This window comes from Malurus melanocephalus, unplaced genomic scaffold, assembly GCF_030028575.1.
Source record: "Malurus melanocephalus ecotype Western Australia unplaced genomic scaffold, MMel_1.1 scaffold_275, whole genome shotgun sequence".
In the NCBI taxonomy this organism is placed as follows: Eukaryota; Metazoa; Chordata; class Aves; order Passeriformes; family Maluridae; genus Malurus; species Malurus melanocephalus.
This window is the reverse complement of record NW_026623507.1, coordinates 39,454-63,527: the sequence shown is the minus strand read 5'-3', so window position 1 is coordinate 63,527 and position 24,074 is coordinate 39,454. Positions and strand designations below refer to the sequence as shown.

General features: G+C 48.8%; 2 protein-coding genes and 1 long non-coding RNA gene across 4 annotated transcripts in view; 1 reads left to right on the top strand and 2 right to left on the bottom strand.

Moving 5' to 3' along the window:
- Positions 1-2,137, top strand: part of CASQ2 (calsequestrin 2) — a 29,063-nt gene extending 26,926 nt beyond the window's left edge. The window contains exon 11 of the mRNA XM_057376255.1: positions 1,775-2,137. Coding sequence (XP_057232238.1) covers positions 1,775-1,984 — 210 coding nt within the window. The 3' untranslated portion in view covers positions 1,985-2,137. The remainder of the gene's footprint in view (positions 1-1,774) is intronic.
- On the bottom strand, positions 2,123-10,067 carry LOC130579450 (uncharacterized). Of its 2 annotated transcripts, none has more exons than XR_008966004.1 (3): positions 9,703-10,067; positions 5,505-5,583; positions 2,123-4,782 (listed from the first exon to the last, which is right to left on the bottom strand). It is a non-coding gene; the product is annotated as an uncharacterized LOC130579450 (long non-coding RNA). The 2 variants fall into 2 exon arrangements; XR_008966003.1 differs by lacking the exon at positions 2,123-4,782 and adding an exon at positions 4,802-5,394.
- A 1,281-nt stretch (positions 10,068-11,348) lies between these two features.
- VANGL1 (VANGL planar cell polarity protein 1) overlaps positions 11,349-24,074 on the bottom strand; it is a 45,978-nt gene continuing 33,252 nt past the window's right edge. Inside the window, exons 5-8 of the mRNA XM_057376228.1 lie at positions 23,566-23,699; positions 20,087-20,219; positions 17,919-18,153; positions 11,349-16,701 (exon numbers count right to left, since the gene is read on the bottom strand). Of these exons, the coding sequence (XP_057232211.1) occupies positions 16,441-16,701; positions 17,919-18,153; positions 20,087-20,219; positions 23,566-23,699 (763 nt within the window). The 3' untranslated portion in view covers positions 11,349-16,440. The remainder of the gene's footprint in view (positions 16,702-17,918; positions 18,154-20,086; positions 20,220-23,565; positions 23,700-24,074) is intronic.

Below are 24,074 nucleotides of genomic sequence, written 5' to 3'. Positions count from 1 at the left end.
CACCTTCTCCAGGTGAAATGGAGCCACTCCTCTTCCCATTATTTAAAAGTGTCACTTTTTACTGCAYGAACAGTCCTGAGGTTAGGGACGTGAAAACCTGCATCAAAGAAGAGCTGCATGCTTATCCATGGCTTTTTTATTACAATTTTGGTGAATTAGGAAGAAAATACTGTGTGGGAAACACAGCTTTTCTTGAGCAGAAATTGGTCTGGCTTTTTGGCAAGCCATAAACCAAAGAGAATTAGGCACCACAGATGGGGAAAGAAGTTGGATGCATTTGCAAAAGCTGGTAGTCACCTTCTGATATGTGAAGATCACTTGCTTCTGCAGCTTCAAATGCTGAATGAGATAACCTGACAGCTCCTCTGCAAAATAGGAGGCTGATACTGTTTTATGGAGGGGAGACAGTAAAGAGAAAAGAGGCTTATCCAGGCATTTAATCAAGGAACATATAGCAAAGCAGAGGAAAACTTTCATTTCCTGATCTCAAAGACCATCTGAGGTGTGCTTACTGTCTCTGGATACCAGCCACAATTTTGTCATTGTCTTCCCACTGAATTTCCCTATCCCCTCTGGTTTATGGAAGTAATGCAGACTGCTGGAGGGAAGGAGCAGGGACGCCTGCAGTCCAGAGTATTGGGGTTTCTCACCATTCTTCAGCAGAAATGCATGGGAGCATGGGTGAGATGATCTGAGGAAAGGGTGTTCTGAAAGCAGGGACCATCATCACACAGGGAGGGTCCTGARYAAGGTCCTGAGACAGARGTGAAAGGCTGTGAAAGGTCGGGAGAAAGGAGCTGACAGAGGATGGTAAAGGCTCCAAGGAAGAGGTGCCCGAGGGCTCTGGGTGGAAGGAGGGAAACACCGTGATGTCCTGTGAATCCAGGGTGATGCAGTGCGTGCTGGCAGAGGTSTCTTTGAGATCTCTTTACATAGACTTGGAGTCCTCAGAGCTGTCCAGATAGAGGCAGAGTGCAGCAGGGATGGGGAGCAGACACACATCTCATCAGGGCACACAGACCATGATCCTGTGACCCTGCTGGCCGATCCCATTGCCCAGTCAAACACAACACCACACCCCTGTGACCCTGCTGACCAGTCCCATTGCCCCATCAAACACAGCACCACACCACTGCCCTGTCAAACACAGCACCACACCCCTGTGACCCTGCTGACCATTCCCACTGCCCTGGTCAAACACAGCATCACATCCCTGTGACCCTGCTGACCATTCCCACTGCCCTGGTCAAACACAGCATCACACCCCTGTAACCCTGCTGACCATTCCCACTGCCCTGGTCAAACACAGCACCACACCCCTGTAACCCTGCTGACCATTCCCACTGCCCTGGTCAAACACAGCACCACACCCCTGTAACCCTGCTGACCATTCCCACTGCCCTGGTCAAACACAGCACCACACCCCTGTAACCCTGCTGACCATTCCCACTGCCCTGGTCAAACACAGCACCACACCCCTGTAACCCTGCTGACCATTCCCACTGCCCTGGTCAAACACAGAATCACATCCCTGTAACCCCGCTGACCATTCCCACTGCCCTGGTCAAACACAGCATCACTCCCCGGTTAAGTGGTGGCCCAATGCATGGCAGAGCCTCTGGCTGAGCTGCCCACAGGCTGTGGCACAGAGGGAGCTAACTCTGCCCCCATCCCTGCATCCCACAGTCCAGCCCTCACCCCACAACAGCCGTGTCCCCCATCTCTCCCCGTGTCCCTGAGGGCAGCTATAACCCCTCATCACCTGTCCCCTCAGGCTGACAGCGTCTGGATGGACATCAGAGATGATGATGACCTGCCCACAGCCGAGGAGCTGGAGGACTGGATAGAGGATGTGCTTTCTGGGAAGATAAACACCGAGGATGACGATGACGATGATGACGACGATGACGATGATGATGACGACGACGATGACGACGATGAYGATGACGACGATGACGATGATGATGACGATGAYGAYGACTAACTGTGACTCTGTGCAGTTTGACTCGTGGGCCCCCAGAGCCCTCGCCCTGCGGCAGGTCCCTCCGTTGGAAGATCCAAATTTGAGCATCAGCAAGCACCGCTGCTCCTCCTTCCCCCCCGCCCCGCTCCCCCTGCCCTTGCCGGGACCCCCTCGCCTGATTCCCAGCGATGCTGAGCCACCTGCGGGCACCCAGCACCGCTGCAAATCATGCCTTCCTTAGCAAGGACAGCAGCAACCTGCAGGGAATCTGCCCCCAGTGTCCCAGGGCAGGAGAAAAGTGCCTGCCTGCTTGCTGCCAGAGGGACGCAGGGAGCCAGTTTGGATCTTCTGTGCTCATCAGCCCAGCACTTAACATCCAAAGACCAAATCTCACTTCAAGACATAGGGAAAACCCTAAACTGTAAAGTKCAGCCCTTTTATTAAACACAATGCCCTTTGCAGCTACTCTGCCAAGACCACTCAATCCTGCAAGTTCTGCTGCGGGAGTAGCTACTCTCTAACGTGCTAAGAGCAGCAAAATGCTTTGGGAGGGGAGGGAGGTTGCAGGGATGCTATTAAAGTTTTCAGTGGTTCCACATAATGACAGGATATTCTTGTCTGGCAGCGCAATGCAAAACCAAACACCGTGGCCTCTGTCTGAGGCTCCTTTTTCTGGGGTCAGTGTTTGATATGAGACATCTCATGAGCTCCTGAACTGCTGGACAGGCTGATCCAGCTCTGAGCCCAACCTGAGTCCAAACCATGGAATTTGAAGATTGTGGCACTGAGCTAAGCCAAGGGGAACATCTATAGGGGCCCACCCTGACGCATTCCTATTCCCCAAGACCTTCCATCTTTAGCTGACTCTTCACCCAAAGCTGATGTAGGACCTTTTCCCATGATTGAGATGTTGGGAGGGAACACATCCATCCAAACACATCAGATGGTGGATGAGGTGCACTGGGGCTTGAGCAGTGGACACATTGAAGCTGCTCACCTTTTGAGAATTTAATTGCAGGTCCTGGCAGGTGCAGCAYCATCCATGTGCAGGTCACTGTGGCAGCTTAGGTCTGCTTTCAATTGTCTTCAGCAGCTTCTTAGGTTTGGCTATAGTGCAATGAAGGAAGAATTCATTCATTGAGGAGATGGTTTTATCTTTATAAACACATTTATAAAGGTGTTCTCCTGYTGCTCAGAGTTGTTAGCATAGGTARTGTACACATCTCCTCTCTTGCTGCAAACAAAAAACATTGTTCTGACCATCCTGATGCTGGCTTAGGACAGAGGTATCACCTTGTGTGATGTGAGGGGAAATAACAGTGCGAGGGATAGAAGAATCAGAGCTCATGACACAAAYGTGAATCAGCCCAATGAGAAACAGGATTTACACACTATACATTTCCTTTATCAGATGAACTGCAAAGCAAGACTTCATAGATTTTTTTTTTCCTGCCTGTTGATCAGTTTCTTTGACTCCGCCTCTCTACGTTAGCTGAAATAGAAATTTGAAATAACTGGTATAAAAAGCTGAAGAATTGCTATGTGTGCCATATCCCCTCGGTGGAAAGTGCCAGTGTGGACAGCACAAAGCTGCAAATCTCTGTATCTGTGCACATAAATGAATGCTGTGCTAACAGGGTAAATGACTGCAGGCCACATCAGCTCCTCGTTGAGCATCAACAAGGATACCCAACGTGTATTTTTCAGGTCCAGCATGTTAGAAGAATAGACAAGGAAGCAAAGCTCTCAGGTCAACCATTTGTCCTTTCTTGCTTCCCTTATGATGCATAAGCATTGCCTGGAAGATGAATCAAGTTTGTCTGGGGAGACCATCCACCTGATTGTTCTGGGGTGATGAATAAGCATTTTGGAAAGTCCTGAAATTCAGTGTGCTCTCAGCACAGAGATCCCATCCTCTCTTTCACTCACACCCCACTTTGTGCTGGCCAACAGCGTGCCCAGCATTCTCCTTCTGCTTTTTCCTCGAGGTTTGCTGGAGGAGCCCAGCTCAGAGAGAGAGCACAATCTCCAGCCATGCCATCAACCCAGAGTTGTCTTGGGTGCTTTCTGTGTTCTCCTCTCCCACTGTGGCTGCCCCTCTGCTCTGAAGTGCCCCAYTCTGGATCCTCTGGGGTTACCCAGGCAGGGCAGGCAGACCCTGCAAACAGCACCAGGGACATGCTCAAGTGCACAGGTGTTTCACAGGCACTGAAACACTTCAAAGCAAAGCACCTCTGGGGGGAAAGAAATAAATAATGTACAAGTGTAGAGGCTGAACTCATACTGGGGAGTGGTGCCAGTGGTTTGTGGAAAATTTCCCTCAAGTTGTGCAAGAAAGAGCTAATCCTACAGCTGCCACTCCTTCGTGGTGCCAGGGATGGGGCTGCCTCTTGTCTCCTCCCTCAGTCCACCATTACAGCTCTCATCGTTGTCTTTGCTCACAAACAGGAACTGTTTATCATCAGCTTTTGGGATAAAGACATAAAAAGTCAGGAAAGCATTGCAGCAATGAGGACGGGTGAGCACAAAGCCTTTCCCATTTACCTGTAACATCTCCTCTGCCCCGAGACCCTAATGACCAAACCACTGAATGATGTAGTGCCCCTTGGGGAGGAGGTGGCAGCTGAAATTTGGGTGCTTTCCTTGCAGGGATGGGAAAGGCAGTGGTGTGGGGATGACACACCAGATACTCCTCGGGTCCTCTGACACAAGCAGGAACTGGCATTTGAAAGGCACTGGTGGCACTGAGGAGCAAAGTCAGCCTAACCCTGCTCATGATACACTGAGAAGCAGAAGGTCAGCACATTTGGATGAGGAATCTGAAAAAAAACCCTTTGTTAAAAAAAAAAATAATAATTGTGTATGTGGGCAGCACTGAGTGTTTAAAAAGCACATCTCTCYTGACAAGTAGTTTTTCCTCCAGCATGTAAACCAGACATATTAAATGGCTCTTAATACTCATAAAGACAGGAATTGTATTTTACCCTCATCCAGCTGTGAGTGCTTCAAGGTGATCAGTTTCTTTGTACAATTATTCAATCATTTTGATTGGAGAAGACCCCCTATGATCATTTAGTCTGACATTAACCCACCACTGTCAAGGAAGTACCCAAAGTACTCCAAAACCTGGTCTTATACCCAAAACTGCTCTGAGTTGATTTCAACCATTTAGGAAACGGGTGCAGGGGGAGAGGACAAGGGAAGCACTCTGGATATTGCAGATTACTCTGTGTTTTCAGGGTCAGCAGTCTTTGTGATGTTTCTGGGGACTGATGAGTCTCCTGTCCCTCTCTGGGGAGAGAAGTGGCCCCACAGTGAAACCAGAGAGCTCTGCTGCTCCCCATCCCAGAATGAAGCTGTTCAGCCCGACACCAACGTGAACACAGAGCCAAGGACAGCGCTGCTCCTCCATGTCTGTCTGCACACCATACCTAAAGAAATTATTGACCCATTACACAGACCAAACAGAAAACATCCCCTTATTCCCAGGAAAACAAYTAATTAGACAGGAGCATATCAATTCCCACTTCCACTGACTTACAGTCTTGTGAAAACAGGCCAAGATCGTCTCTGGATCGTTCTCCAGCGCAGCCAAGCTCTGTCTTTGAGGCAGTCCTGGGCTTGGGGGGATGAAGAGGAGGAACAGGCAATCAGTCCAGGAGCAGCCCAGCCCTCTGAGACAGAGCACTCTGCCTTCTAGCTGCTTTACACCCTGGGTACATCCGTGTGAGCTGAGCTGCTGGGAACTGGGAACAGCAGAGCACAGCAGGAAGGATGATTGACCTCAGCAATGAGATCTGTGACAGCCCACCCCACTGYGTGTCCCCTGCCTTCTCCCCTCTCCCTGGAACCACTGATGTCCAGCAGAGCAGCCCTTGGATGGGCAGTACCCCTGGGGGACAGCTGTGGGGTGGCTCTCACACCTCTTTGGTGGAAGATGACATCTCATGACAATGGGGACCGTGGGGCAGAGTCTTGGCCCACCTCCCAGGACACTCTGCCAGGTTTAAAAGGTGCTAAGCTATTTAAAGACAAAAACAAGCTACAGAGCTTCCTTGCAGCTTGAAGACCCRTTTTAGGAATCAGATTACAAACTGSCCTTGGGATGSAAGCAAAGATCCTTCMTGTGCCTTGCTTTCTCTTGCCAAGCCCCTGTGATGAAGGGGCTCAGCAAAGCAGTCAAAGGGAGGTGTCCCTAATGCTATGGAAATCAAGAAAACACCTTTTTCACCTTCTTCTCATGCCTCTTGACTTACCACTCTTCTGACCCTTCATTGGCTCCCCTCATTTATTTTCTCTCTCCATTTCTATGTACTTTGTGTTCCTCTTTTCAACCCACCCCCACCACTGCCACGAGCTGCCTGTGCTGGAACACCACTGTGAATGTGAGCAGGGATGGCATTTCCTTTCTGAGGAGAAAGATGTCTGGACCGGGCTGTCACTGGCTTTTATTTTGAGTGGGATAGGTGGGGCTTTTCCCAAGAAAAAGCCATTTCACCAGCCTGGTGCAAAAGTACCAGAATTTTTTTGGTAGACATCTTTTTCCGCTGTCCCAAAATCTAGGTGAGGAACCACCACCCTGCTGTCACTGTGGGAAGGGACCAGTAACTCCCAGTGCCACCAGCAACCACAGCACAACAGTGTCTGAACAGGAGACAAGTGTCATGTACAGGAAATAACCCTGGGTTAAATAGTTTGCTGGAGGGGGCAGCCCAAATTCAGCAGCAGCCAGAAAGCCACCTCCCTGCCAGAGGCTACCAGTGGCTGTCCTCACTGAGCCCTGCCTTGGTCGTGGGTGGTAAATGACTTAAATAGCCATGGGCAACCTCATCTKCTTTTGGCTTTGGAGAAAGCCCAGCTTGGATCAGGGCACTCCCTCAATAACACAGGGAAAAAATAAAGTGATGTTTGACCAGAGAGCAGCCCTGAATTTTGCCTGGTGTCAGATTTTGATTTTTTTTGCTTTAAAATTCAATTAAACCTTCAAAGTCCTGCTCCTGATAGTGACAAAGAGAGAGGTTATCAACAGCAAAARTAGCTAAATGTTTGAGAACATTTTAATCCCCACAAAAGTTGCTGAAGGAATGTGCACAGCTTCCCACAGTCTAGTTACTGAATTACTAAACCAGTTTCTCACAACCACTTACAAAGCAAAATTGTAATCAACCGTAGGATATGGTGYTATGAGTACTCAAGAATGAGCTTTTGCAAAATAGAAGCTAAAAGGTTTTCAGAACTGTTTCACATCTGTGGCTCAGATATAATCACCTCCTTCTTGTTCCCTCTTCTAAAGCATGCCCACAGCATCTGATTTGTGCTGAAGAGAAGTCCAAAGAGCTGTAACATTCTGAATGTCTCTTAAAACTTCCAAAGRGGCTGAAGCAAATGTGTTTTGTCAAGAACTCCCTTCTCCCCATGCATCCACTTTTCCTTCACGCTACCTTTTTAAATAATAAGGAAAAAGAGAAAAAGGAAAAAAGAAAGACAAYCAAGACTAGATGCTTAAACAATTGTAAACCTGCTTTTTTGCCTTTGGAAGAGACTTAAAATGTTGCAATTTACAGACTAGCTGCATGGCTAGAGCCATTTGTGGTGTATCAGTTTTTAAAAATCTCTGTGCCTTCACATTGCTAAGGATGCTGGAGGGAAAACTCACACCAGAATCCCTAAAGTCGCTTCCACTGACTTCACATTTGCCTTGTGTTACCAYCTCTCTTGAGGCTTTGCTGCCTGCTCCACATTTTGGTACACAAGCAAGGTGGATGCACTGAGCTGCCCCAAATGCACATCCACCAGGTAAAAGTTCTCCTCCTCCTTCTTCTTTGGAGTTGTATTTAGTGCTGCCCACGCAGAGCCCAGCGACTGATTGTTGTTCCTTGGCTATAATCCCTGCACAAACACCTGTTTTCTCCTTCTCCTGGGCAGGACCCACGGGATTTGGGAGGCCAAAAGGCAGCAGGATGGCTGTAGCAGGGCTCCTGGGGCCCCCAGGTTACCCATATCACCTGAGCTGAATCCCAGGCAAGCCACAAGTCCTGTACAGAAGTTTTCATTCCATTCAGGTCCCAGATTTAGGAGGAAGGGAAGAGCAGCTCAGGGCTTTGGAGCAGGCTGGCAGTTTTGCAGCACACCCCAAGCTGAACACAGATTCACTATTACGTGAGCAGTAGTTGGGGAGAAAAACACACCAAACAAGCCACAACTTTTTCAAAGTTCATTGTGGAGAAGGACAGGGAGATGGGGACAAACAGGAAAGCAGCTTTCTTCCCATTTGAGGTAGTCCCCATTTTCCTAGGAATGTATCAGCATGAGCTAGCACACAAACTCACAGCAGGGCTGTAAAAATGGTTACAGCTTTTCAAAGCCACTCAGGAAACCTTGCTCGTAGATAATGGTTTATGCACTCGCCGTCCCCACTTCTGCAGACACACTGTTCTGAGAGTTCTCTTTTCTCTCAGCTTCTCCTGACCCAGCAGCCCATGGATGCACACACGGAAAGAGAACAGACACCTTTGCCCCTGTGGATTATCTGTCAGCACCGGAAAGGACTGTAACCCAAACCCACCMCATTCCCAATCCAACATAAACTCAGGAGTGCTGCTGAAAGAGAAATCAAAGCGCTCTGCTTGGCCAACACCCAGCACACCTTCCTTTCCTGCATGCTGTTGTGAGACACCATGTCTTGCTGAGAGATCCCCTTCCCCTTGCACCTACCCCACCTGCCCYGAGCTCCASTGATGCCTGATGATTTTTGCTTTTCCATTTACRMTTCTGTACCCTCTMTGCATTCCCCTGCACCCCTKAGCCCACATGCTTGTAATTCCTGAAGCCTGATATTCCAGCTTAGTTTAGGAGTTCTGCTGGGCAGAGACACCAAACATCCTGAGGATGGGATCAAGTGTGCCCTGTGCTATCTTAAACCTGAGCTCAGCCTTGGGTGAAGCCTTCTGTCCAGAACATCTTGTGTAAACTGGGCTCTGGCCTCATCTGGGGGGGATTCATTAGAATAGGGGGACATTACTGCATTTGTKAAGTTTCTTATTGGGGAATCCTAGATAGATATGCTAATTCCTGAAACCTATAAAACTTGTACCCGTGCTGTACACGGGTGTGCATTCTGCCATCAAGTTGTGCACCTGGGATCCCAAATACCGAGGTAAAACCCTTTTTATCCCCTTAACCGTGTCTGTGTCATTAAAAACTGGCCTTTCAAGGCAACACCAGGAGCCCTTGGAAGCCCTTGAGCCCAACCCCTCCTGTACTTGCCAGGAGTGTAGAGCTGGGGCTGAGACAGCTGAGCCATTTCATGGCACTAGGAGAAGCTGGTTTGGGGTTTGGAGCCCTGCTGACCTGCACAGCCAGATGTMTCACTGAGAGATGTCTCACTGTATTAATTCAGCTAACAATATCACRGGGTGTGGTACTGCCTGTGCTTCAAGCAAGGCTCTGGAGCCAAAGGTAACAAATCCCCTTCTTACCCTGTTTGTTATGCCCTGATTGCAYGCAGCCTCCTTACCCCACAGATCCCTACTTCCTTCCCCACAGCTGATGTTTTCTGACTGTCCATGGCTGCGAGGCCCTGTAACAATCGATTTTCTTACAAATGAAGCCACAATTCAGGCACCAAATACCCACAGCAATGGCTGTTGCTGTGCTGTCCCAACAACAGTCAAGAAGGGCACTGCAGGAGAAGCTTCTCCTGCCCAGTCCAGCATGTTCCTCAGGGAAAAGGTGCTTACCTCTGATTCAGGATGCCACGTCCCTCCAGGTGGTGGGGTTTTGTTCCAGGATTTTTTCCTTCATCCCCTTTCTGTCAGAGGTTTGGGYTGGTCATGCTTAAACCAACGTTGCACCTGAGGCTCCATCACACCTCAAAGGTCTGTGCAGCCTCAGTGAAAAGACTTGGCCAAACCAGACCGGCTCCCTCGGCTCTAATTTCTGCTGAGCTACATACCACAGCCCTTTATGATTCAGATATCTGAGCCCTGGGTGAAGGCCAAGGGAACCAGTCCCTCTAGCAGAGCCTGTTCCTTCCATCAGCTCCCAGAGCAGGACAGAAAACGCCACAAACGGCACCAGCCAGGTGTTGATTTGGTATCAGCACCATCCCAGAAATGAAACAGAGCGTGCTGAACTCACATGTGAAGACACAGCTCTCAGAGCTGAGAGCCTGGAAGGAGGCTGACAAACCCAGTATCTTGTTTATGCCAAATTCCTGCTGCTCACACCTTCCCACGACACACCTGTGGTTGGCTCCTGGAGTTTTTACCTGCACAGCTCCAGTCCAGCTCTCAGCTCTGCCTCTGAGGGGCAGGAGGGGACCAGCAATGGCTGCACCCCAATTTCAGGCTCTGCAGGGCAGCTGCATTGCTGYTCCCTTTCCCTGGCCATCTCTGGCAGCTGACCTGCAAACATTTGGGGCTGGGCACTGCCAAAGCAGCAGCGGGATGAGGGGGACAGATCAAAAGCAGAGATCAAGGGAGGGCAGGAGGCAGAACAGAGCACACCCCCGTCCCACCCTTCCTGCTTCCTCCCAGGCCTTAGCTCAGCTCYCTCTAGCACAAATACCTCTGTCTCTCCACAAGCAGAGAATTAAATGCCTGTGGAGAGAAACAGCCACGTGTATGTCTGTGCTGCTTATCTCCACAACTGCTGCATTCTTTKTCACTAAAGAGCTGCATCCTGTGGATTTTTCCAGCAGCTGATGCCACCAAGGAGAGGTGCTGAGCTGGGCACAGCTCTGAAGCCAAGTATTCCCCCTTAAAGGGCACCAAAGAACATTTAGACAACCAAGCTGCTCCCACTGTTCCTTGGGCAGAGGTGCTTCATTTTTCCAAGCCCTTGGTGTGCTGGAGATGGAAACTGATGGTGGGGAAAGCCACACCCAGAGATGCTGCTGAGGTGAGATCCCCGCACCTTTTGTTTTAGCAGAGCACAGGTTTGTGTCCACACAAACAAGGAGCACTGGCTTTTCTGCCTCTTGCCACTCCTCCTCCTCACCAAAGCCAAATAAGGAAATCAGCAGTGAATCCTGCASTTCATAATTTGTGTGCAAACTGTGAGAACACAGGAGGCAGAAAAACCTGTTCCCACTCCAGTCATGCACCCCCTTCCTCCCCAGGTGCATTTGCTCCCCATCATTTGAGATTTCAGGTGTTCAAAGCAGTCACCTACCAGTCTTCCTTCAGGAGTGATAAATGAGTTTGCATTTTACTGAGGCAGGGCAAAACCAGAAAGGCCTAGAAACGAGGGTGACAAAAAGACAACCTCAAAAAAGCTAAATCACATGTTTGCAGGGCCCCTTCCTGCCCACAACTAAGGAATGCTTGAAAATGAGAGGAGCTTTTTGTCTGAAAGGATAAGAGAAAGGAGAGGGACAATCAAATCTGGTTTCAGTTTATTTCCAGAATTTTACTGTACAAAATATGCAAAGTGTAAAACGGTTTTATGTTTCAGTTTAAAAAACAACAAAACCCCATCCAGCTATAACTTAAGAGAACCCAGCTTGGAACAGAACAATTTACAAGGCTAAACCCACAGTGCATTAATGTCACAGACACCAGGAATTTGCTTAGTTAAGTTCACAATTAGAAAAGAACAGTAAAAACATGTACCATTGCAGTTAAAGTCACATGTGCAAAGAAGAGAAAAAAGAATGAAATGCTGGTTAGTGTCTATTAATTAGAAAACCTTGGCAAAACCCTTCTTACTATACACAATGTGTGTAGAAAAAGTATTACACAGTGATAAAGGAGGGTGGGGGAAGGGCACTTTGCTCCCACCCCCTTCCCCAAGACACAATAATGCTGAATAATCAAAGAAACAGGCACAGAAGAGTGTAGGATTCCATCACAGTTATGCCTGTTGAGGCGTGGCCACAGCACCTCCCTGCTGTGCACAAAAGAGATTCCCCCAAAAATCATCAGCGCTGGTGAGAGGGGCTGCGGGAGCAGCCCCAGGGAAGGAATGATCCCCTCCCTCCCTGGGCAGGGCCAGCTGYCTGCTGCCCACAGGGTTCCATGTGCTACAGGATAAGAAATGCAGTCTCTGGGAGGATGTGGATGGGTGGATAATGCCAGATGTGGCGCTGGCACTGCAGGGACATGGCTTGGGACCATCCCAAAGCCACCCCCATGGAAACGGACACGTTTGGTCATCATCGATGGGAGGCAGCAGCCTGAACGCAGGAGGATGCACACTCCTCTAGGAGACCACATGGCCCAAAGCCATCTCTTTTAGAACAGAAATTTGGGGGGTTTTACTTTTTATTTTTTTTTGCTTGTTTTCTAAAACCAGCTCAATTCCAAGAGCACTTCCTTCCTAACGACAGCTGAAACACCGAACCAYCAAGTCTGGCCTGAGGCTTTAGACACGGATCATGTGCACACCTAGAGGGGGAAAGCACACAGACACACACAAGCTGAATGAGAAAACACCTGCACACACACCTTGTGAGTGGCTCTCACATGGCTGGGCAGCACTGAGCCCAAGTGAGGAGCCAGCATGGGACCAGACTCCAGCATTGCTGCAGAACACTTGTTTTACCTTTGAAAGGGGCAGAGTTACAAGTTTTGGTGGGCAAGATGAAATTGGCTTGAAGAGGTTTCCATGTTTAGCAAGTTATGGATCTTTCCAGATTCTTCTTCTTCAGCACTTCCAAGAGTGCTGCCTGCTCAGCTGCCAAGTGTGGGGAAGGACACTGAGACCCAAGGCAGCCTCACAGAATCTGCACCCACAGCAAAAGTCACATTGCAATGAAGACTAACAGATGTGACAACAACATCTGTCCATGCCCAGTTACAGGACTGGCAAAGTGTTAAGAGCAGTTATCTGCCCCTACACCCCTGGAAGCTGTGAGAAATCCAAATTCTTCACTTTACAGCCTTTATGGAAACCCACAGCCATTTCMATCTGCTCCAGAAAACTAGAAAGTCTCAGCTGCATCTGGTTTTGCAAGATCTCAGCATAGCTTTGGATTTAGGCCGTAACAAATCTGAGAGCAAAAATCCAAAGCCTTTAAAGTATCCGAGCAGCATATTTGAGTTACAGGAAATGTGCCAACGTGGAAGAGAGGAGTGGGGCACCACCACTCCTGGCTGGGCAGCACARCACCCTATCAAATGGTTCAGCTTCCAGTGCAAGGATCATCTCCAAGGGGGACACCAACCACTACATCACTAACAGGGCTGTCTTAAAAGACCACTTGAATTCTAACAAAACCCCCACAATTCCCAACCAGGTACAAATATCCAGMCTAGGACAGAGGAAGGAAAGTATGTGCAAAGAGACAGTGCAGGATAGGAGAGGCATTCAGAGGAACAGCCTGCACTTGGCTGGCAAACCCTACAAGTTGTATTTGTGCTCAGCTCTTGGCAAGCTCGGCAGAAGTAAGGGCTGCAGGAATTGGATTAGAGCTTCGTTCCCTGACTCCATTCTTACTCATCAGCTGGCTATAAACAGAGTTAAACAAAGCAGTCTGCACTCACCGCTCAGTATTTTTTATAGTTTGAATTCCTACAGATGCCACAGATCCAACTGCGGATCTCAAAGCACTTGACAACAAGTTTTTAGCCTCACAACATGCCAGTGAGGTAGGTATCACAGTGGTCCCCTGATTTTGCATGGAGAAGGGAAGCAAGAGAAACCCTGAAAAAAGTCACCAAAAATACCCAAACAGGGAATATTCAGGAATCATGATTCCCCTTTCAGTCTGTCRTCACCTCTAAGCAGGTTGCCTCTCTAAAGAGACCATTTGAGAGAGTCCTCTCCTTCAGATTTCATCARGCAAAGCATTCACTCTGCTGACACAGGGAAGAGCTTTTAAGGTAGGAGTTGGCCCCTGTTGACAGTGTCCTTTTTGGCAGCAGGCAGAAAAGGCAGTGTTGAACCACAACACAAAGATGAAGAAGCAGACCCAGATCGAGCACACGCCGCTTCCATCTGGTTCTCCATGTGTTAAAGGATTAAGACATGAGTTTCCTGAGCAAATACTGTCAGACAACCCCTCCTCACGGGGCAGCAGGGAAAAGGAAAGGGAAGGAAATCCTGGGAAAGTAAAAAAGTTTTGCAGATGTGCCTGTGACAAGGTGCTCTCACATACATGGCACACCCAAGCCCCTGGCAAGGTGGTTCTTGTTCTGGCTTCACAGAAATGAGCCAATTCAGCCACAGGCAGTAGCCTCCACACAGGTATTACGTGCTCYACAGTCTCCCAAGCTACTCCCAGTCTCTCCCACCCTGCTGGTTATGCACATCATAAAAGCCAGTTGCAGGCATTTTGAGGAGAGCCAAGTGTAAGATACTCTATGTTCTCCTTGCTTTTTTTTTTCTTTTGAAGAAATAAACCAACCTATTTTTCTAAAGTAAAACACTGCAAAGGCCACAGTCAATAAAGGAGTCCCCATACAGTCTATCAGAAAGCCTGATCTGCAAAAAAAAACCCCAAACACTGAGTTCAGAGAAGGGAAAACACTACCTACTTCYCATCCTTTAAGGGCAGGGGGCATAATCCTGTCATGTGCCATGTGTCCAGTTTCTTTAAAACCCCACCTGGCACATTACATGGACYAAAAAGGATCCAGGAGGCTACCACGTGCTTGTAAGAAAGGTACAGGAAACTGCAGGTGTCACTTGGAGGGGGAGTCACCACTTTGGACCCTCCCTCACCAGGGTGCTCCCTTGATCCCAAGTGGACTATCCACTGCTGCTGAAGCTGGAAGAGGATGGACCCTCCTGCCCTGTCCCCAGCATCCTTGTTGAAGGTGGCTGCTCCCTCCCACCAGCTTGTGGTGGGCACCAGCCAGTCCACACCTGCAGTGGGAAGGGCTGGGAAAGGCCAGAAGGGACAGGAGGGGCTGTCACAGCCCCCCTCAGAAGACTGTGCAGGCTGGCAATGAAAGGCACTGACTTACACACAGCTGGAACCTGGGCCTTTTTCCTTAAGACATCCATATGTAGGGCAGGCCAGATCCTGCCTGATACGAGATATTTGCATGGCAAARGACTGAGCAGAATGAATTGATCATTTACATTCACGTGGATCTCCAGGGACCTGGCTGAAGGCAGGTGGCTGCCAGCCTTGCAGCTGGCTCCAGTCACTCCATGCTCTGTGCTGGCAATTGGACTAAAGACACCAATTTAGGCTCTAAGTTAAAAACAAACCTTCCCAACTCAGGTGACACTAAATTCACAAGTGAAAGCTGCACTGGTGGACAAAGGCAGCCTTACAAACACAACTGCATGTCACAGGAGCAGATCCCAGCGCTGAGCAGAAACTCCCACAGTACAGCAAGGCCAAGAAAGGCAGGCAGATTTTCAACATTCAGGCATTGTTTGGTATTTCTTAGCTACAGCTGAAGGCGTACGGTGGTGRAGGACTCACTGCAGTGTTTCCAGAGCACAGCAAGTGAATGTGGCAGAGGTCAGCCTTTCCTGGCTCCTCTCCTGAAGGAGAGAAGTGTTTTTGCCAGTCTTTTCTCCAGCTGGCTAGAGAGGGAGGGACACATTCCTGCCTGCACCCCTTTCCCCTCAAAGAGGCTGTCAGATGCAGGGAGGGTCTGTGATTTATCTGAGAAGGAGCCAGCTACTTATTGACCCTGTCCCAGTGCAAACACACAGCCCGTGCAGGTGCAGAAGGAAGCAGCAGAGCCTGCAGAAGCACATTCAGAAAGCCAGACAGAAGGGGACAGAAACAGGAAGCCTTGGGAGTGCCTGAGAAACATGCGGACAAGCAGGACAGAGGGAAGCAGGTGAGAGATAACAGGGAGCTGTGACATGAARAACAATTTCACTAACAAGCACTGATAAAAAAAAACCAAAAAAAACCCCAAAAAACTGAAGAGCTGCAAATGGGGTGATGCAGTTCAAGACAAGCAACTTCACAAAGACTGAAACCATCCCATTATGCCCATACAGGTCTGGCACTGACAGAACAGGCACATGGAGAGGAGGAGAAGAATAAAGAATAACWGCCCCCTCAAGCCCCCCACCCTTTGATATAATCCTGTCCTCTCCGAGCAAGCAGGGACTGTGGCACTCCATACCAGGAGGTTTCTGTAAGGGAGRGGTGAGCAATGAGCCCTCAGGAGCAGCCACAGGTGGCAAAAGCAGAGACACAAGGGCACAGGCGTGCGTGGTGTAAGGCAGAGCTCCAACAACAACTCTGATGCTGCAGCCATGCAGAGAGAGAGCGTGAGAGATTTACAGGATGCCTGGAAAGARGGGGAAAGAAAAAAATCTGTTCTGTCTCCAAGGCTGAGCTAACTGAGCCAAGTCACCCTGTTGCCTCTTAAGATACTTCTTCCTAGATAAGATATCCCAACTCCCCCCTCCCCTTTCCAAATAAAGTGCAGATGGTCAAATATTACTGGTCCAACATCTGCCAGTTTCAGTCAGCATTGGGGAAATTAAACCCAAAAGCACGATATTGAAAAAAAAAAAAAAATAAAAATCTCCCAACAACCCACCCTCAAAATCCCTTAGACTGAAGTCTCAGACTGTAAGCGGAGGACAAATTTATGAGATTTAGGGTCTATGAACTCTTCTGAGAGTTTGATGAAGGGGATTTTTTTCACATTAACAACAAGGCTGAAGTCCAAGCACTTGAGGACAAACACCACGCCGTCTTGTAACCCGCTTGTGACCGCTTCCTCGCTGACCAGTGTCCACTGCTTGGAGAACCARCGATCCCTGTCATACTGGAGGGTTGGGCCTGGGTTGAGGTAACGCTCCAGGAATGCCTGCCAAGAGTGGGACACACGTTAGCACCAGCCCCACAACTCACCCTGCTCCCTTCCCATCCCCAAATAGGGCTCCACGAGCACGGGCTTGCCATCTTGCCATGCTGCAAATGGTTTCAGCTTTCACACTCCAGAAGACATCATCTTCCCAGCCCCTCCCTGCTTTTCAGACCCCAGGAGTAGACACAAACATCAGGAGATYCTCTTTCAGTCCATCCCAGCAAGCTTACAAAGTTGCAGCCCTGACTTCTGCCATCAGCACAGCCATCTGGCAGCAGTTCTGCAGAACAGAGGTCATTTCTTCCCCACCAGCCCCACAACCCATCCCAAAATTGCAGTCCCAGTCAGTCAGACAGGATGGTTTGTTCTCTCCTTCAGGCCAAGAGAAGGTGGTAAACAGATATTGCCATGTTTTCAGCCTGAAGCTGCAAAATGCCATTTGACATCACTTGTGTTTTAAAGTCTCCTCTGCAATCTTAATGGCAACAGAAATTCTCTTGAATGCCTGGGCAAGGTCCCAGGTGGCTCACAGTGAGAGGGTACGAAGCCCCGGCTTTTGACAGCATTTCTGTTCTTACTGCAGTAAGTTCTGGGGGAATGCCGAGGCAAAACCCTTCCCTAAGACTGTGGGGTGCTCTTGGAGGGGAAGGTGAAGAGTGGGAAGGCAATTGTGTGACCTGATTCCCTTATTATTCAGTCCCTCTCTGTGTCTGCACGTCAACAGCCATGGTACAGGCATGAAGTAGCAAACTGATGTTTGACCAAGCAGCACATGAATTAGAAACACTGTCAGAGAGACAGAGATTTAGGGAATAATTAGTGGTCCAAAACRCAGCAAGGTAGAGGGGGCAGAAAAMCAAAACASATCTTTTGCAGGCTGGCACCTGCATCATGTTACTACCACGAGCCAGCTGGGAAAACTCCCCATGACTCAAAACCACCATTTMAAACGTTTATTTAGTATTCCCTTTGCTGAACTGGATATAAGAATAACTATGTCATAGGCACTTTCAGATGGAAAGAGACAGAGGATGGAGCAGAGGAAATATCAGTTCCCTTTGAGACCTGATGCCACCTACACTGCACTGGCCAATTCCCAGGGTGCAACTATGAAAGCCTTCACTCACCCTCCYCTGACAACTTTCTGTTCTGCTTGCACACACAGATGTGCCACCCCCTTGTCCTCCCTGCTGCAGCAGCCTTAGAGAAAGCGTTACCTTTGGTGTCATGTTGTTGGTGATGCAGAAGGACAAGTGTTGCAAGATGCTCTCCATGCTGTGGTACTGCTGCTGGCGTGTGGTGCGAAGGTATTTCTGCAGAGCTCGTGCCATGGAGGGGAAGATTGCCTGGGCTGCTTCTCGGGGGTCCATCATCTCTCCTGGAGCTTTCTGCTGCTCCTCTGCCTGGAGGCGTTTGATGTGAGTGAAAGCCTCTTCTACTGCAACCACAAGCCTAATGAAGGAAAATCAGGACAGTAAGAGTCATAACAWGAAGTAGGATGGGTCTGTGGTTAAGGCAGGGCCTGGGAGTCAGGATTTACAAGCCTCCTGTTCCCATCTGCCATTGAGTCACTGCCTACCACCAATTTACACAAAATCTCTGCTGAGAGTCTGCTGGGGGGTAGACAGCAGCTTTTCCTTCCTTGCTCAAGCCATCCAGCAACTGAAGGCCACAAACCAGGATTAGGATTGTAAAGCCCTGAGCAGTGAACTTGGTTCTGCCAGCRCAGCATAAACATCAGCAACAAGACTCAAACAAGGCTCAAACAAGACTGCCCTCGTGCTCAGTGTGTGTCTGAGTACAACAGGACTGCAGCACGGAGCACAGGCAAGCACTCAGGGTGAGGTTGGCCACACTCCAGCATGACCCAGGATACAGCCTGCTCCAAGATTCTGTGCTCACAAGCTGCACTCTGCTCCCGTTTCCACCAGCTGGGTGCAGAGCTCGTGCTGCCCAGTGATTGCCCTGCACCCCTCCACCAAACTGCAAGGGTGAAAACACCCCTCCATCTTCACTCCTAACACTGCAGCTAAAGACATCCTGTGCAAACCATTCCTGTGTTGGCACAGGTGAGCAAACACCAAGACCACACATAAAAAGTGATGTCTTACAACACTCAGTACTGGGCTAACTTGCAAGTGAGGGGCTATACTGCAGTTAGGGAGGAAAAAAAAAATAATGGAAGAGCCACCCAACAGAACTCTTTTGCCTCTATAGAAAAGCCTTGTTTCACACTTGATTTCCCCCCAAATCACCCATGATTGTCCACAATGCAATATCCACTGCATCTACCATAAGCAGAGGTATAGCATACTGCATTCATATTGTACATGAGGAACAGCACGACAAGCCCTGCCCCTTGCCCATTTTGTTTAATTTGACATAGGGGAGGTGGGGGTGGAAGTCAGTTTCTAAACTTCTGGCCTGAGACATCTGGCCTTATCTAGGGACTGATGGTTTCCCTATGACTAAGCAGCTGTTCTGACCAAACTCAGCAAGCACGGGAGATGTGTCCAAGTTAGGATGCTACACTTCACAGAAGGGAAAGTTTAAGTTCCTATTGCCCTGAGGCTASAAGAGAGCCTAAAAGACAGAGGGTGTAGAGCATAGGTCAGACTGAAGCAGGCAACAAGGGGATGTTGTGCCAGCACTTTCCCMCTGAAATAAACTGCCAAAAGAAAACTCAAAACAAGCAAGCTCCTTCCAGTTATGACACATTCCTTCCAAACACRGCCCAGTTCAGGGGTGCCTGCCCATCAGCAACTTGCCTCAAACTGTTAGGTATGCTAACTACAGACTGCAATTAGGCTCCTGAGTAGAGGCACTGTCTCGGATCACCTCAACAAAGCATCAGCTCTGCAGCCTAAGCATGTATGGCAGAAGATATATCCGTGCTCTAAAATAAAATGTAAYCATTTGCGCTCAAGTCTTTCCTCCTCAATTCATTGAAAGGCAGTCAAACCRCCCCTTTTATTAGTCTGCAAACAAATATTCTCCTCGCCCACGAAAGAGCAGCACCAAGCCTTAAACTGATCCTGTCCCTGGATTACTTCAGCTGACAAGCCTGGGCATGGGCAAAAATAATGGGATTTCCTACAGCAAGTAACTACAGACTTGTCAAGCASTGGACTGCTCCCTAATCCACACCATTGCATTAGCTTATCTGCTTTATGTACAGGAGCTCAGCTGCGCGCACGTGCTTTGGATAATTCCAGTTGCAAGCTGTCACCATCCCCTATGCATCTGGGCTCCACAAGCTTCTTCCTTGTGACACATTTACAGCCCTTGGGGCGGGCTGGGGGGCACTGGCCAGGCTGGGGRGCACCGGGMAGGCTGGGCAAACCCCACGGGCGGAGCAGCAGCAGCCAGGACGGTTGGGTTTTACCTCGCCCGGCGTTTCTTCACGCGGCGCTCGTGGTCAGCCTCCTCGTAGTAGAGCTCGTTGTGGCTGGAGTCCCTGCGCCGAGCGGCGGCCGCGATCATGGCCCTGGACTGCCCTGCTGCGTTATTCCCTGGGCCTGCGGGGTGAGGATGGCACAGGGGAGAAAAAGGTGCTGTTATTGTCACAGGGCAGGGGCTGGGACATGCTGGCACCCCGTGGCATCTGTCACACGTGCTCCGGGGCTCCAGCCTTCCCAGCCAAAGCTACAAACCCTTCCCCGGTCATCAGGAGCGCTGGTAGAAACCCTGCAAGGCAGCACAGCTTAGAGAGGGCGTTCTGGCACGTGGACRAGGGAAGTTAGTCGGGATGGAGGGTCCATACACAAAGGCAGAGTGAGGTGAACATGCCAAGGATGCAACTTACCCCCCAGTATATATGCTTTCAGTTTGAAGGCAAGGGCAGCTGGAACAAACCACATTTCAGCATCAAGACAGTGTGAGAGCACAAAAAGTGAGAAGTTGGAAAGAGAGAGACAAACACAAGAACATAATGAGACGTGGAGATGAATAGATGAAAGCCAAACTCCAGACAGTTATTCACAGGAAGGAAACACAGGATGCAGGGGCAGCAGGGTCACTTTTAGACAAAGCACAGGGTTTCCCAGAAGGGCGGATGCTGTCAGAGCAGCAGCCCACAGCAGGCTAGGCTGGGATCTCTATGTGTAGTAGCCTCTCATGGCACTCTGAGCAGCACCTGCCATTAAAGCTTCTGCTGCTGTTAACAGATCCTAACAGCCACAGGAACAGGGAAGCTGCAATCTGTTCTGTAGCACCCAGCCAGTCGACAGAGTTGCTTACTTCAAGACCTTAAAATACAGCATCAGGTTCTGCAAACCTCCCATGAAGCCCTCAACTCCAGCTTTCAGGTAGGAAGAGGAAAAAAGGTTGCCCCAGAAGAGTTTACAAATCYTTCTATCYAGACAGAGGGCAGAGGTGTGTCCAYCCAGAGAGAAGTGGTAGTCTARGACTGCCTGCAAGCCACCAAGAGCTACTTTTGTGCCAAACTGCTCTGAAAGCCCACACTCTCAGCTGGCAGTGGTTAAGGCAAATCAATTGCTAAGACACACTCAAATTGTCCTGCTCAAGCAAGGGCAACTCTAATTTTTTTCCTAAAAGCCCAGACCAGATTCCAAGACAGAAGCCTGAAACTCAGCAGTGGGAAGAATGAGCATTCATAAATAGCTTCTTAAGAGTCTGAACATCTCAGACTTTGTTTGACACCCTGAAATGGAGGATATTACTCAAGGGAGGCACCAGCTCTTAAATTTGGGTTACATCTGTCATTTGCCTCATTGACTATGCCTGGCAATGAAAATCCTGGTTTTGAAGGTGAACCTCCCCACTCTGCATAAGAGAGATTACAGCAATATGTTTTTCTTTCCTGGCTGCCACAGTATCAAATACAAAAGCTGTCAACAAATTAGGCTGCCTTAATAGCATTACTGTCTTTGTACAAGAAGGGTATAAGAGACTGTCAGGCTGCCAGGGTAAGCTGCAGCCAGAACTACACTCTGCTTTGTAAAATGGACAAAATCTTCTTAAGGACATGCCTCTAAGCCCGAGATTTCCACATCCACAAAGGCAGCAGSATTGCACAAGGAACAGCCCAGGCAACTGGTACTGCCCCAGAAGGGAGGGCAGAAGTTTCCAGGTCCTGGCAGGCTCACAAGACAGACACTTGGAAAGCCCTGCCAGCCACATCCGCAGCTTGCTTCTGGTTCCTTCTAATGAAGTCTCATGAGCTAGCAGCTTCTAAGCCACACCACCAGACTGACAATCCTTCCTCTGAGCTTGGGAGTGCCCCTGTCCCAGCAGGTGCTGCAGGAAAAGGGAGCATGCCAACTCCTGAAGAGCTACTGCAATGCAGGAGGAGACAGGSCAGCTAGAAACCAGAACAGCACTTCCTGCAGCCAGCCTGGCAGGCTGTGGGGTTTGAATGGTGTGCAGTCACCTGTGGGATGGGGAACCCCTCAGCTGCCATACCCCTCACTGAGAGTGAGCAGCTGGAACAAATGATTTCACCTCTAGAAGAAATCAGAGCATTTCTGTTTAAATGTCTGTTTGCTTCCTCTRCAACACAACTCAACCAAGAGTATCACTCCAGGTGGCAAAGGACACATGATGGGCAACCTGTCCTTCCCCTTCCCTCACCTGCCCCTTCCTCTGYCAGGATGGGAATATCTCACTGTAATGATCTAAACCTCAAATTAATTTTATGGAGTCAGGAGTGCTGCATGAAGTTGGCAGAAACCTTTTAGGATAAGGTCTTTGAAACTGACTATAAAATAAAAAAAATTCAAACAAATAAAAAAGTAACATGAAAACAAAACACCCCACACCCATATGGCATTGAAATRTTGTTGAAAACAAAACAATCGTGTCTCATGCTTTTTCCATATAACAGATATTCTTCATATTTCAGTTTCCACACTATGTACATAGAACCACCCTGTCCAGCTAAGTCCCTTAAGTCCCTTCTCTCAGAGCCTTTCTGTACAAACAGATTCACTGGCAGGACATGCCTTTAACACATTTTGTTACAGAACTTCAGCCATCCTTTGCCATAAAAGCTTTGCCACACAAGCTTTGCTTCTTCCAAAGGAAGGTGCACTTTTATAAAGGCTGCCGAGCACACCCTGCTTATCAATCCAGGCTTTCATTGACAGACTTTGAGAGTATAAAATTCTTAAGTCCAGTTTTCACTGGTTTGAGAATCCATCCCTTCATCCATCCATCCATCCATCCATCCATCCATCCATCCATCCATCCATCCATCCATCCATCCATCCATCCATCCATCCATCCATCCATCCATCCTCACAAAGGCTTTTTTAAAGCCCCAAAGCTTGAAAACGGTTTGTAGAATGGCAAAGCTCAACGGGGATCATTATTTTTGTGTGAGTTTCCATGGCCATGGGTGAGCCAGGCACAGCTCATTTAGTGCTGAGGCTGCAGGCTGATGAGCACCACTTTGATCAGCAGCTGCTGCTTACACCGTGGCTCCTCCACTTTTCTGAAGGCTCTATGTGAAAGCAGCACAATAAATGACTGGGGAACTCATTTATGTTAAATGTTGTGCTTATTGTACTATCACAACTGAGGAGATGACCCAAGGGTGACAAAAAGCAGATGTTGCTTAAACTAGCAGCAGTGCTGAAARGTGCTTGTCCAGTCACATGACAATTAAGCCCGACCCCAAAACGTGGCCATTTCACCTGGCAAAGACAAAAGCCTTATTATGGGCTAAACATATCTGTAAAGTCATCTAGAACTGGCAAACTCAYGACTGTTAGGAAGATTTCCAGCAAAAGACAAGGATTTGGCAAAGCAAAAAGGTGAGAATGTGTGGACAACAAAGCATAAAGCCAAGCCAGCCCTTCCCCATCCCACCCAGTCTCAGAGACTACATTTCACCTCACCTACCATCAACATTGTAGACTTTCAGGCCAGCCATGTGCTTGGCTGCTCGAGATTTGGAGGCTGTTAACAAGGCTGGGTTGTAGACTGTGAAATCTCGGTAGTAATTTTCCAGAACCACCAGGGCAGCTCGCTGGATGCTGGGGAAAGAAGAAAAAACAAAACAAGACAAACTCCATCAGACTGAAACAAGCTCTCTTGTTTCCATAAAATATTAATTAATAAAAAAGAAAGAATAGTGATATTATTTGGAACAGGGTTGTCACGCCTACAGAACTGTGCAATATGTGGAATATTAATTACTCTCTCTAGAACCTGAAATTTCATTTGAGATGCAAGTTAAGTGTCTCTGCCCTCAGCTCAATAGGAGGATGACAGGAAATCCCTAAACAGGGGCAGCACTAAGTGAAGCACTAGGCTGCCTGCAGCATGGGAAATTACAGAAGAGCTCAGCCCATCTCGGCAGTACAATCCCTGTGCTGCAGAGACCTTTCTCAAACAGAAGATCACAACAC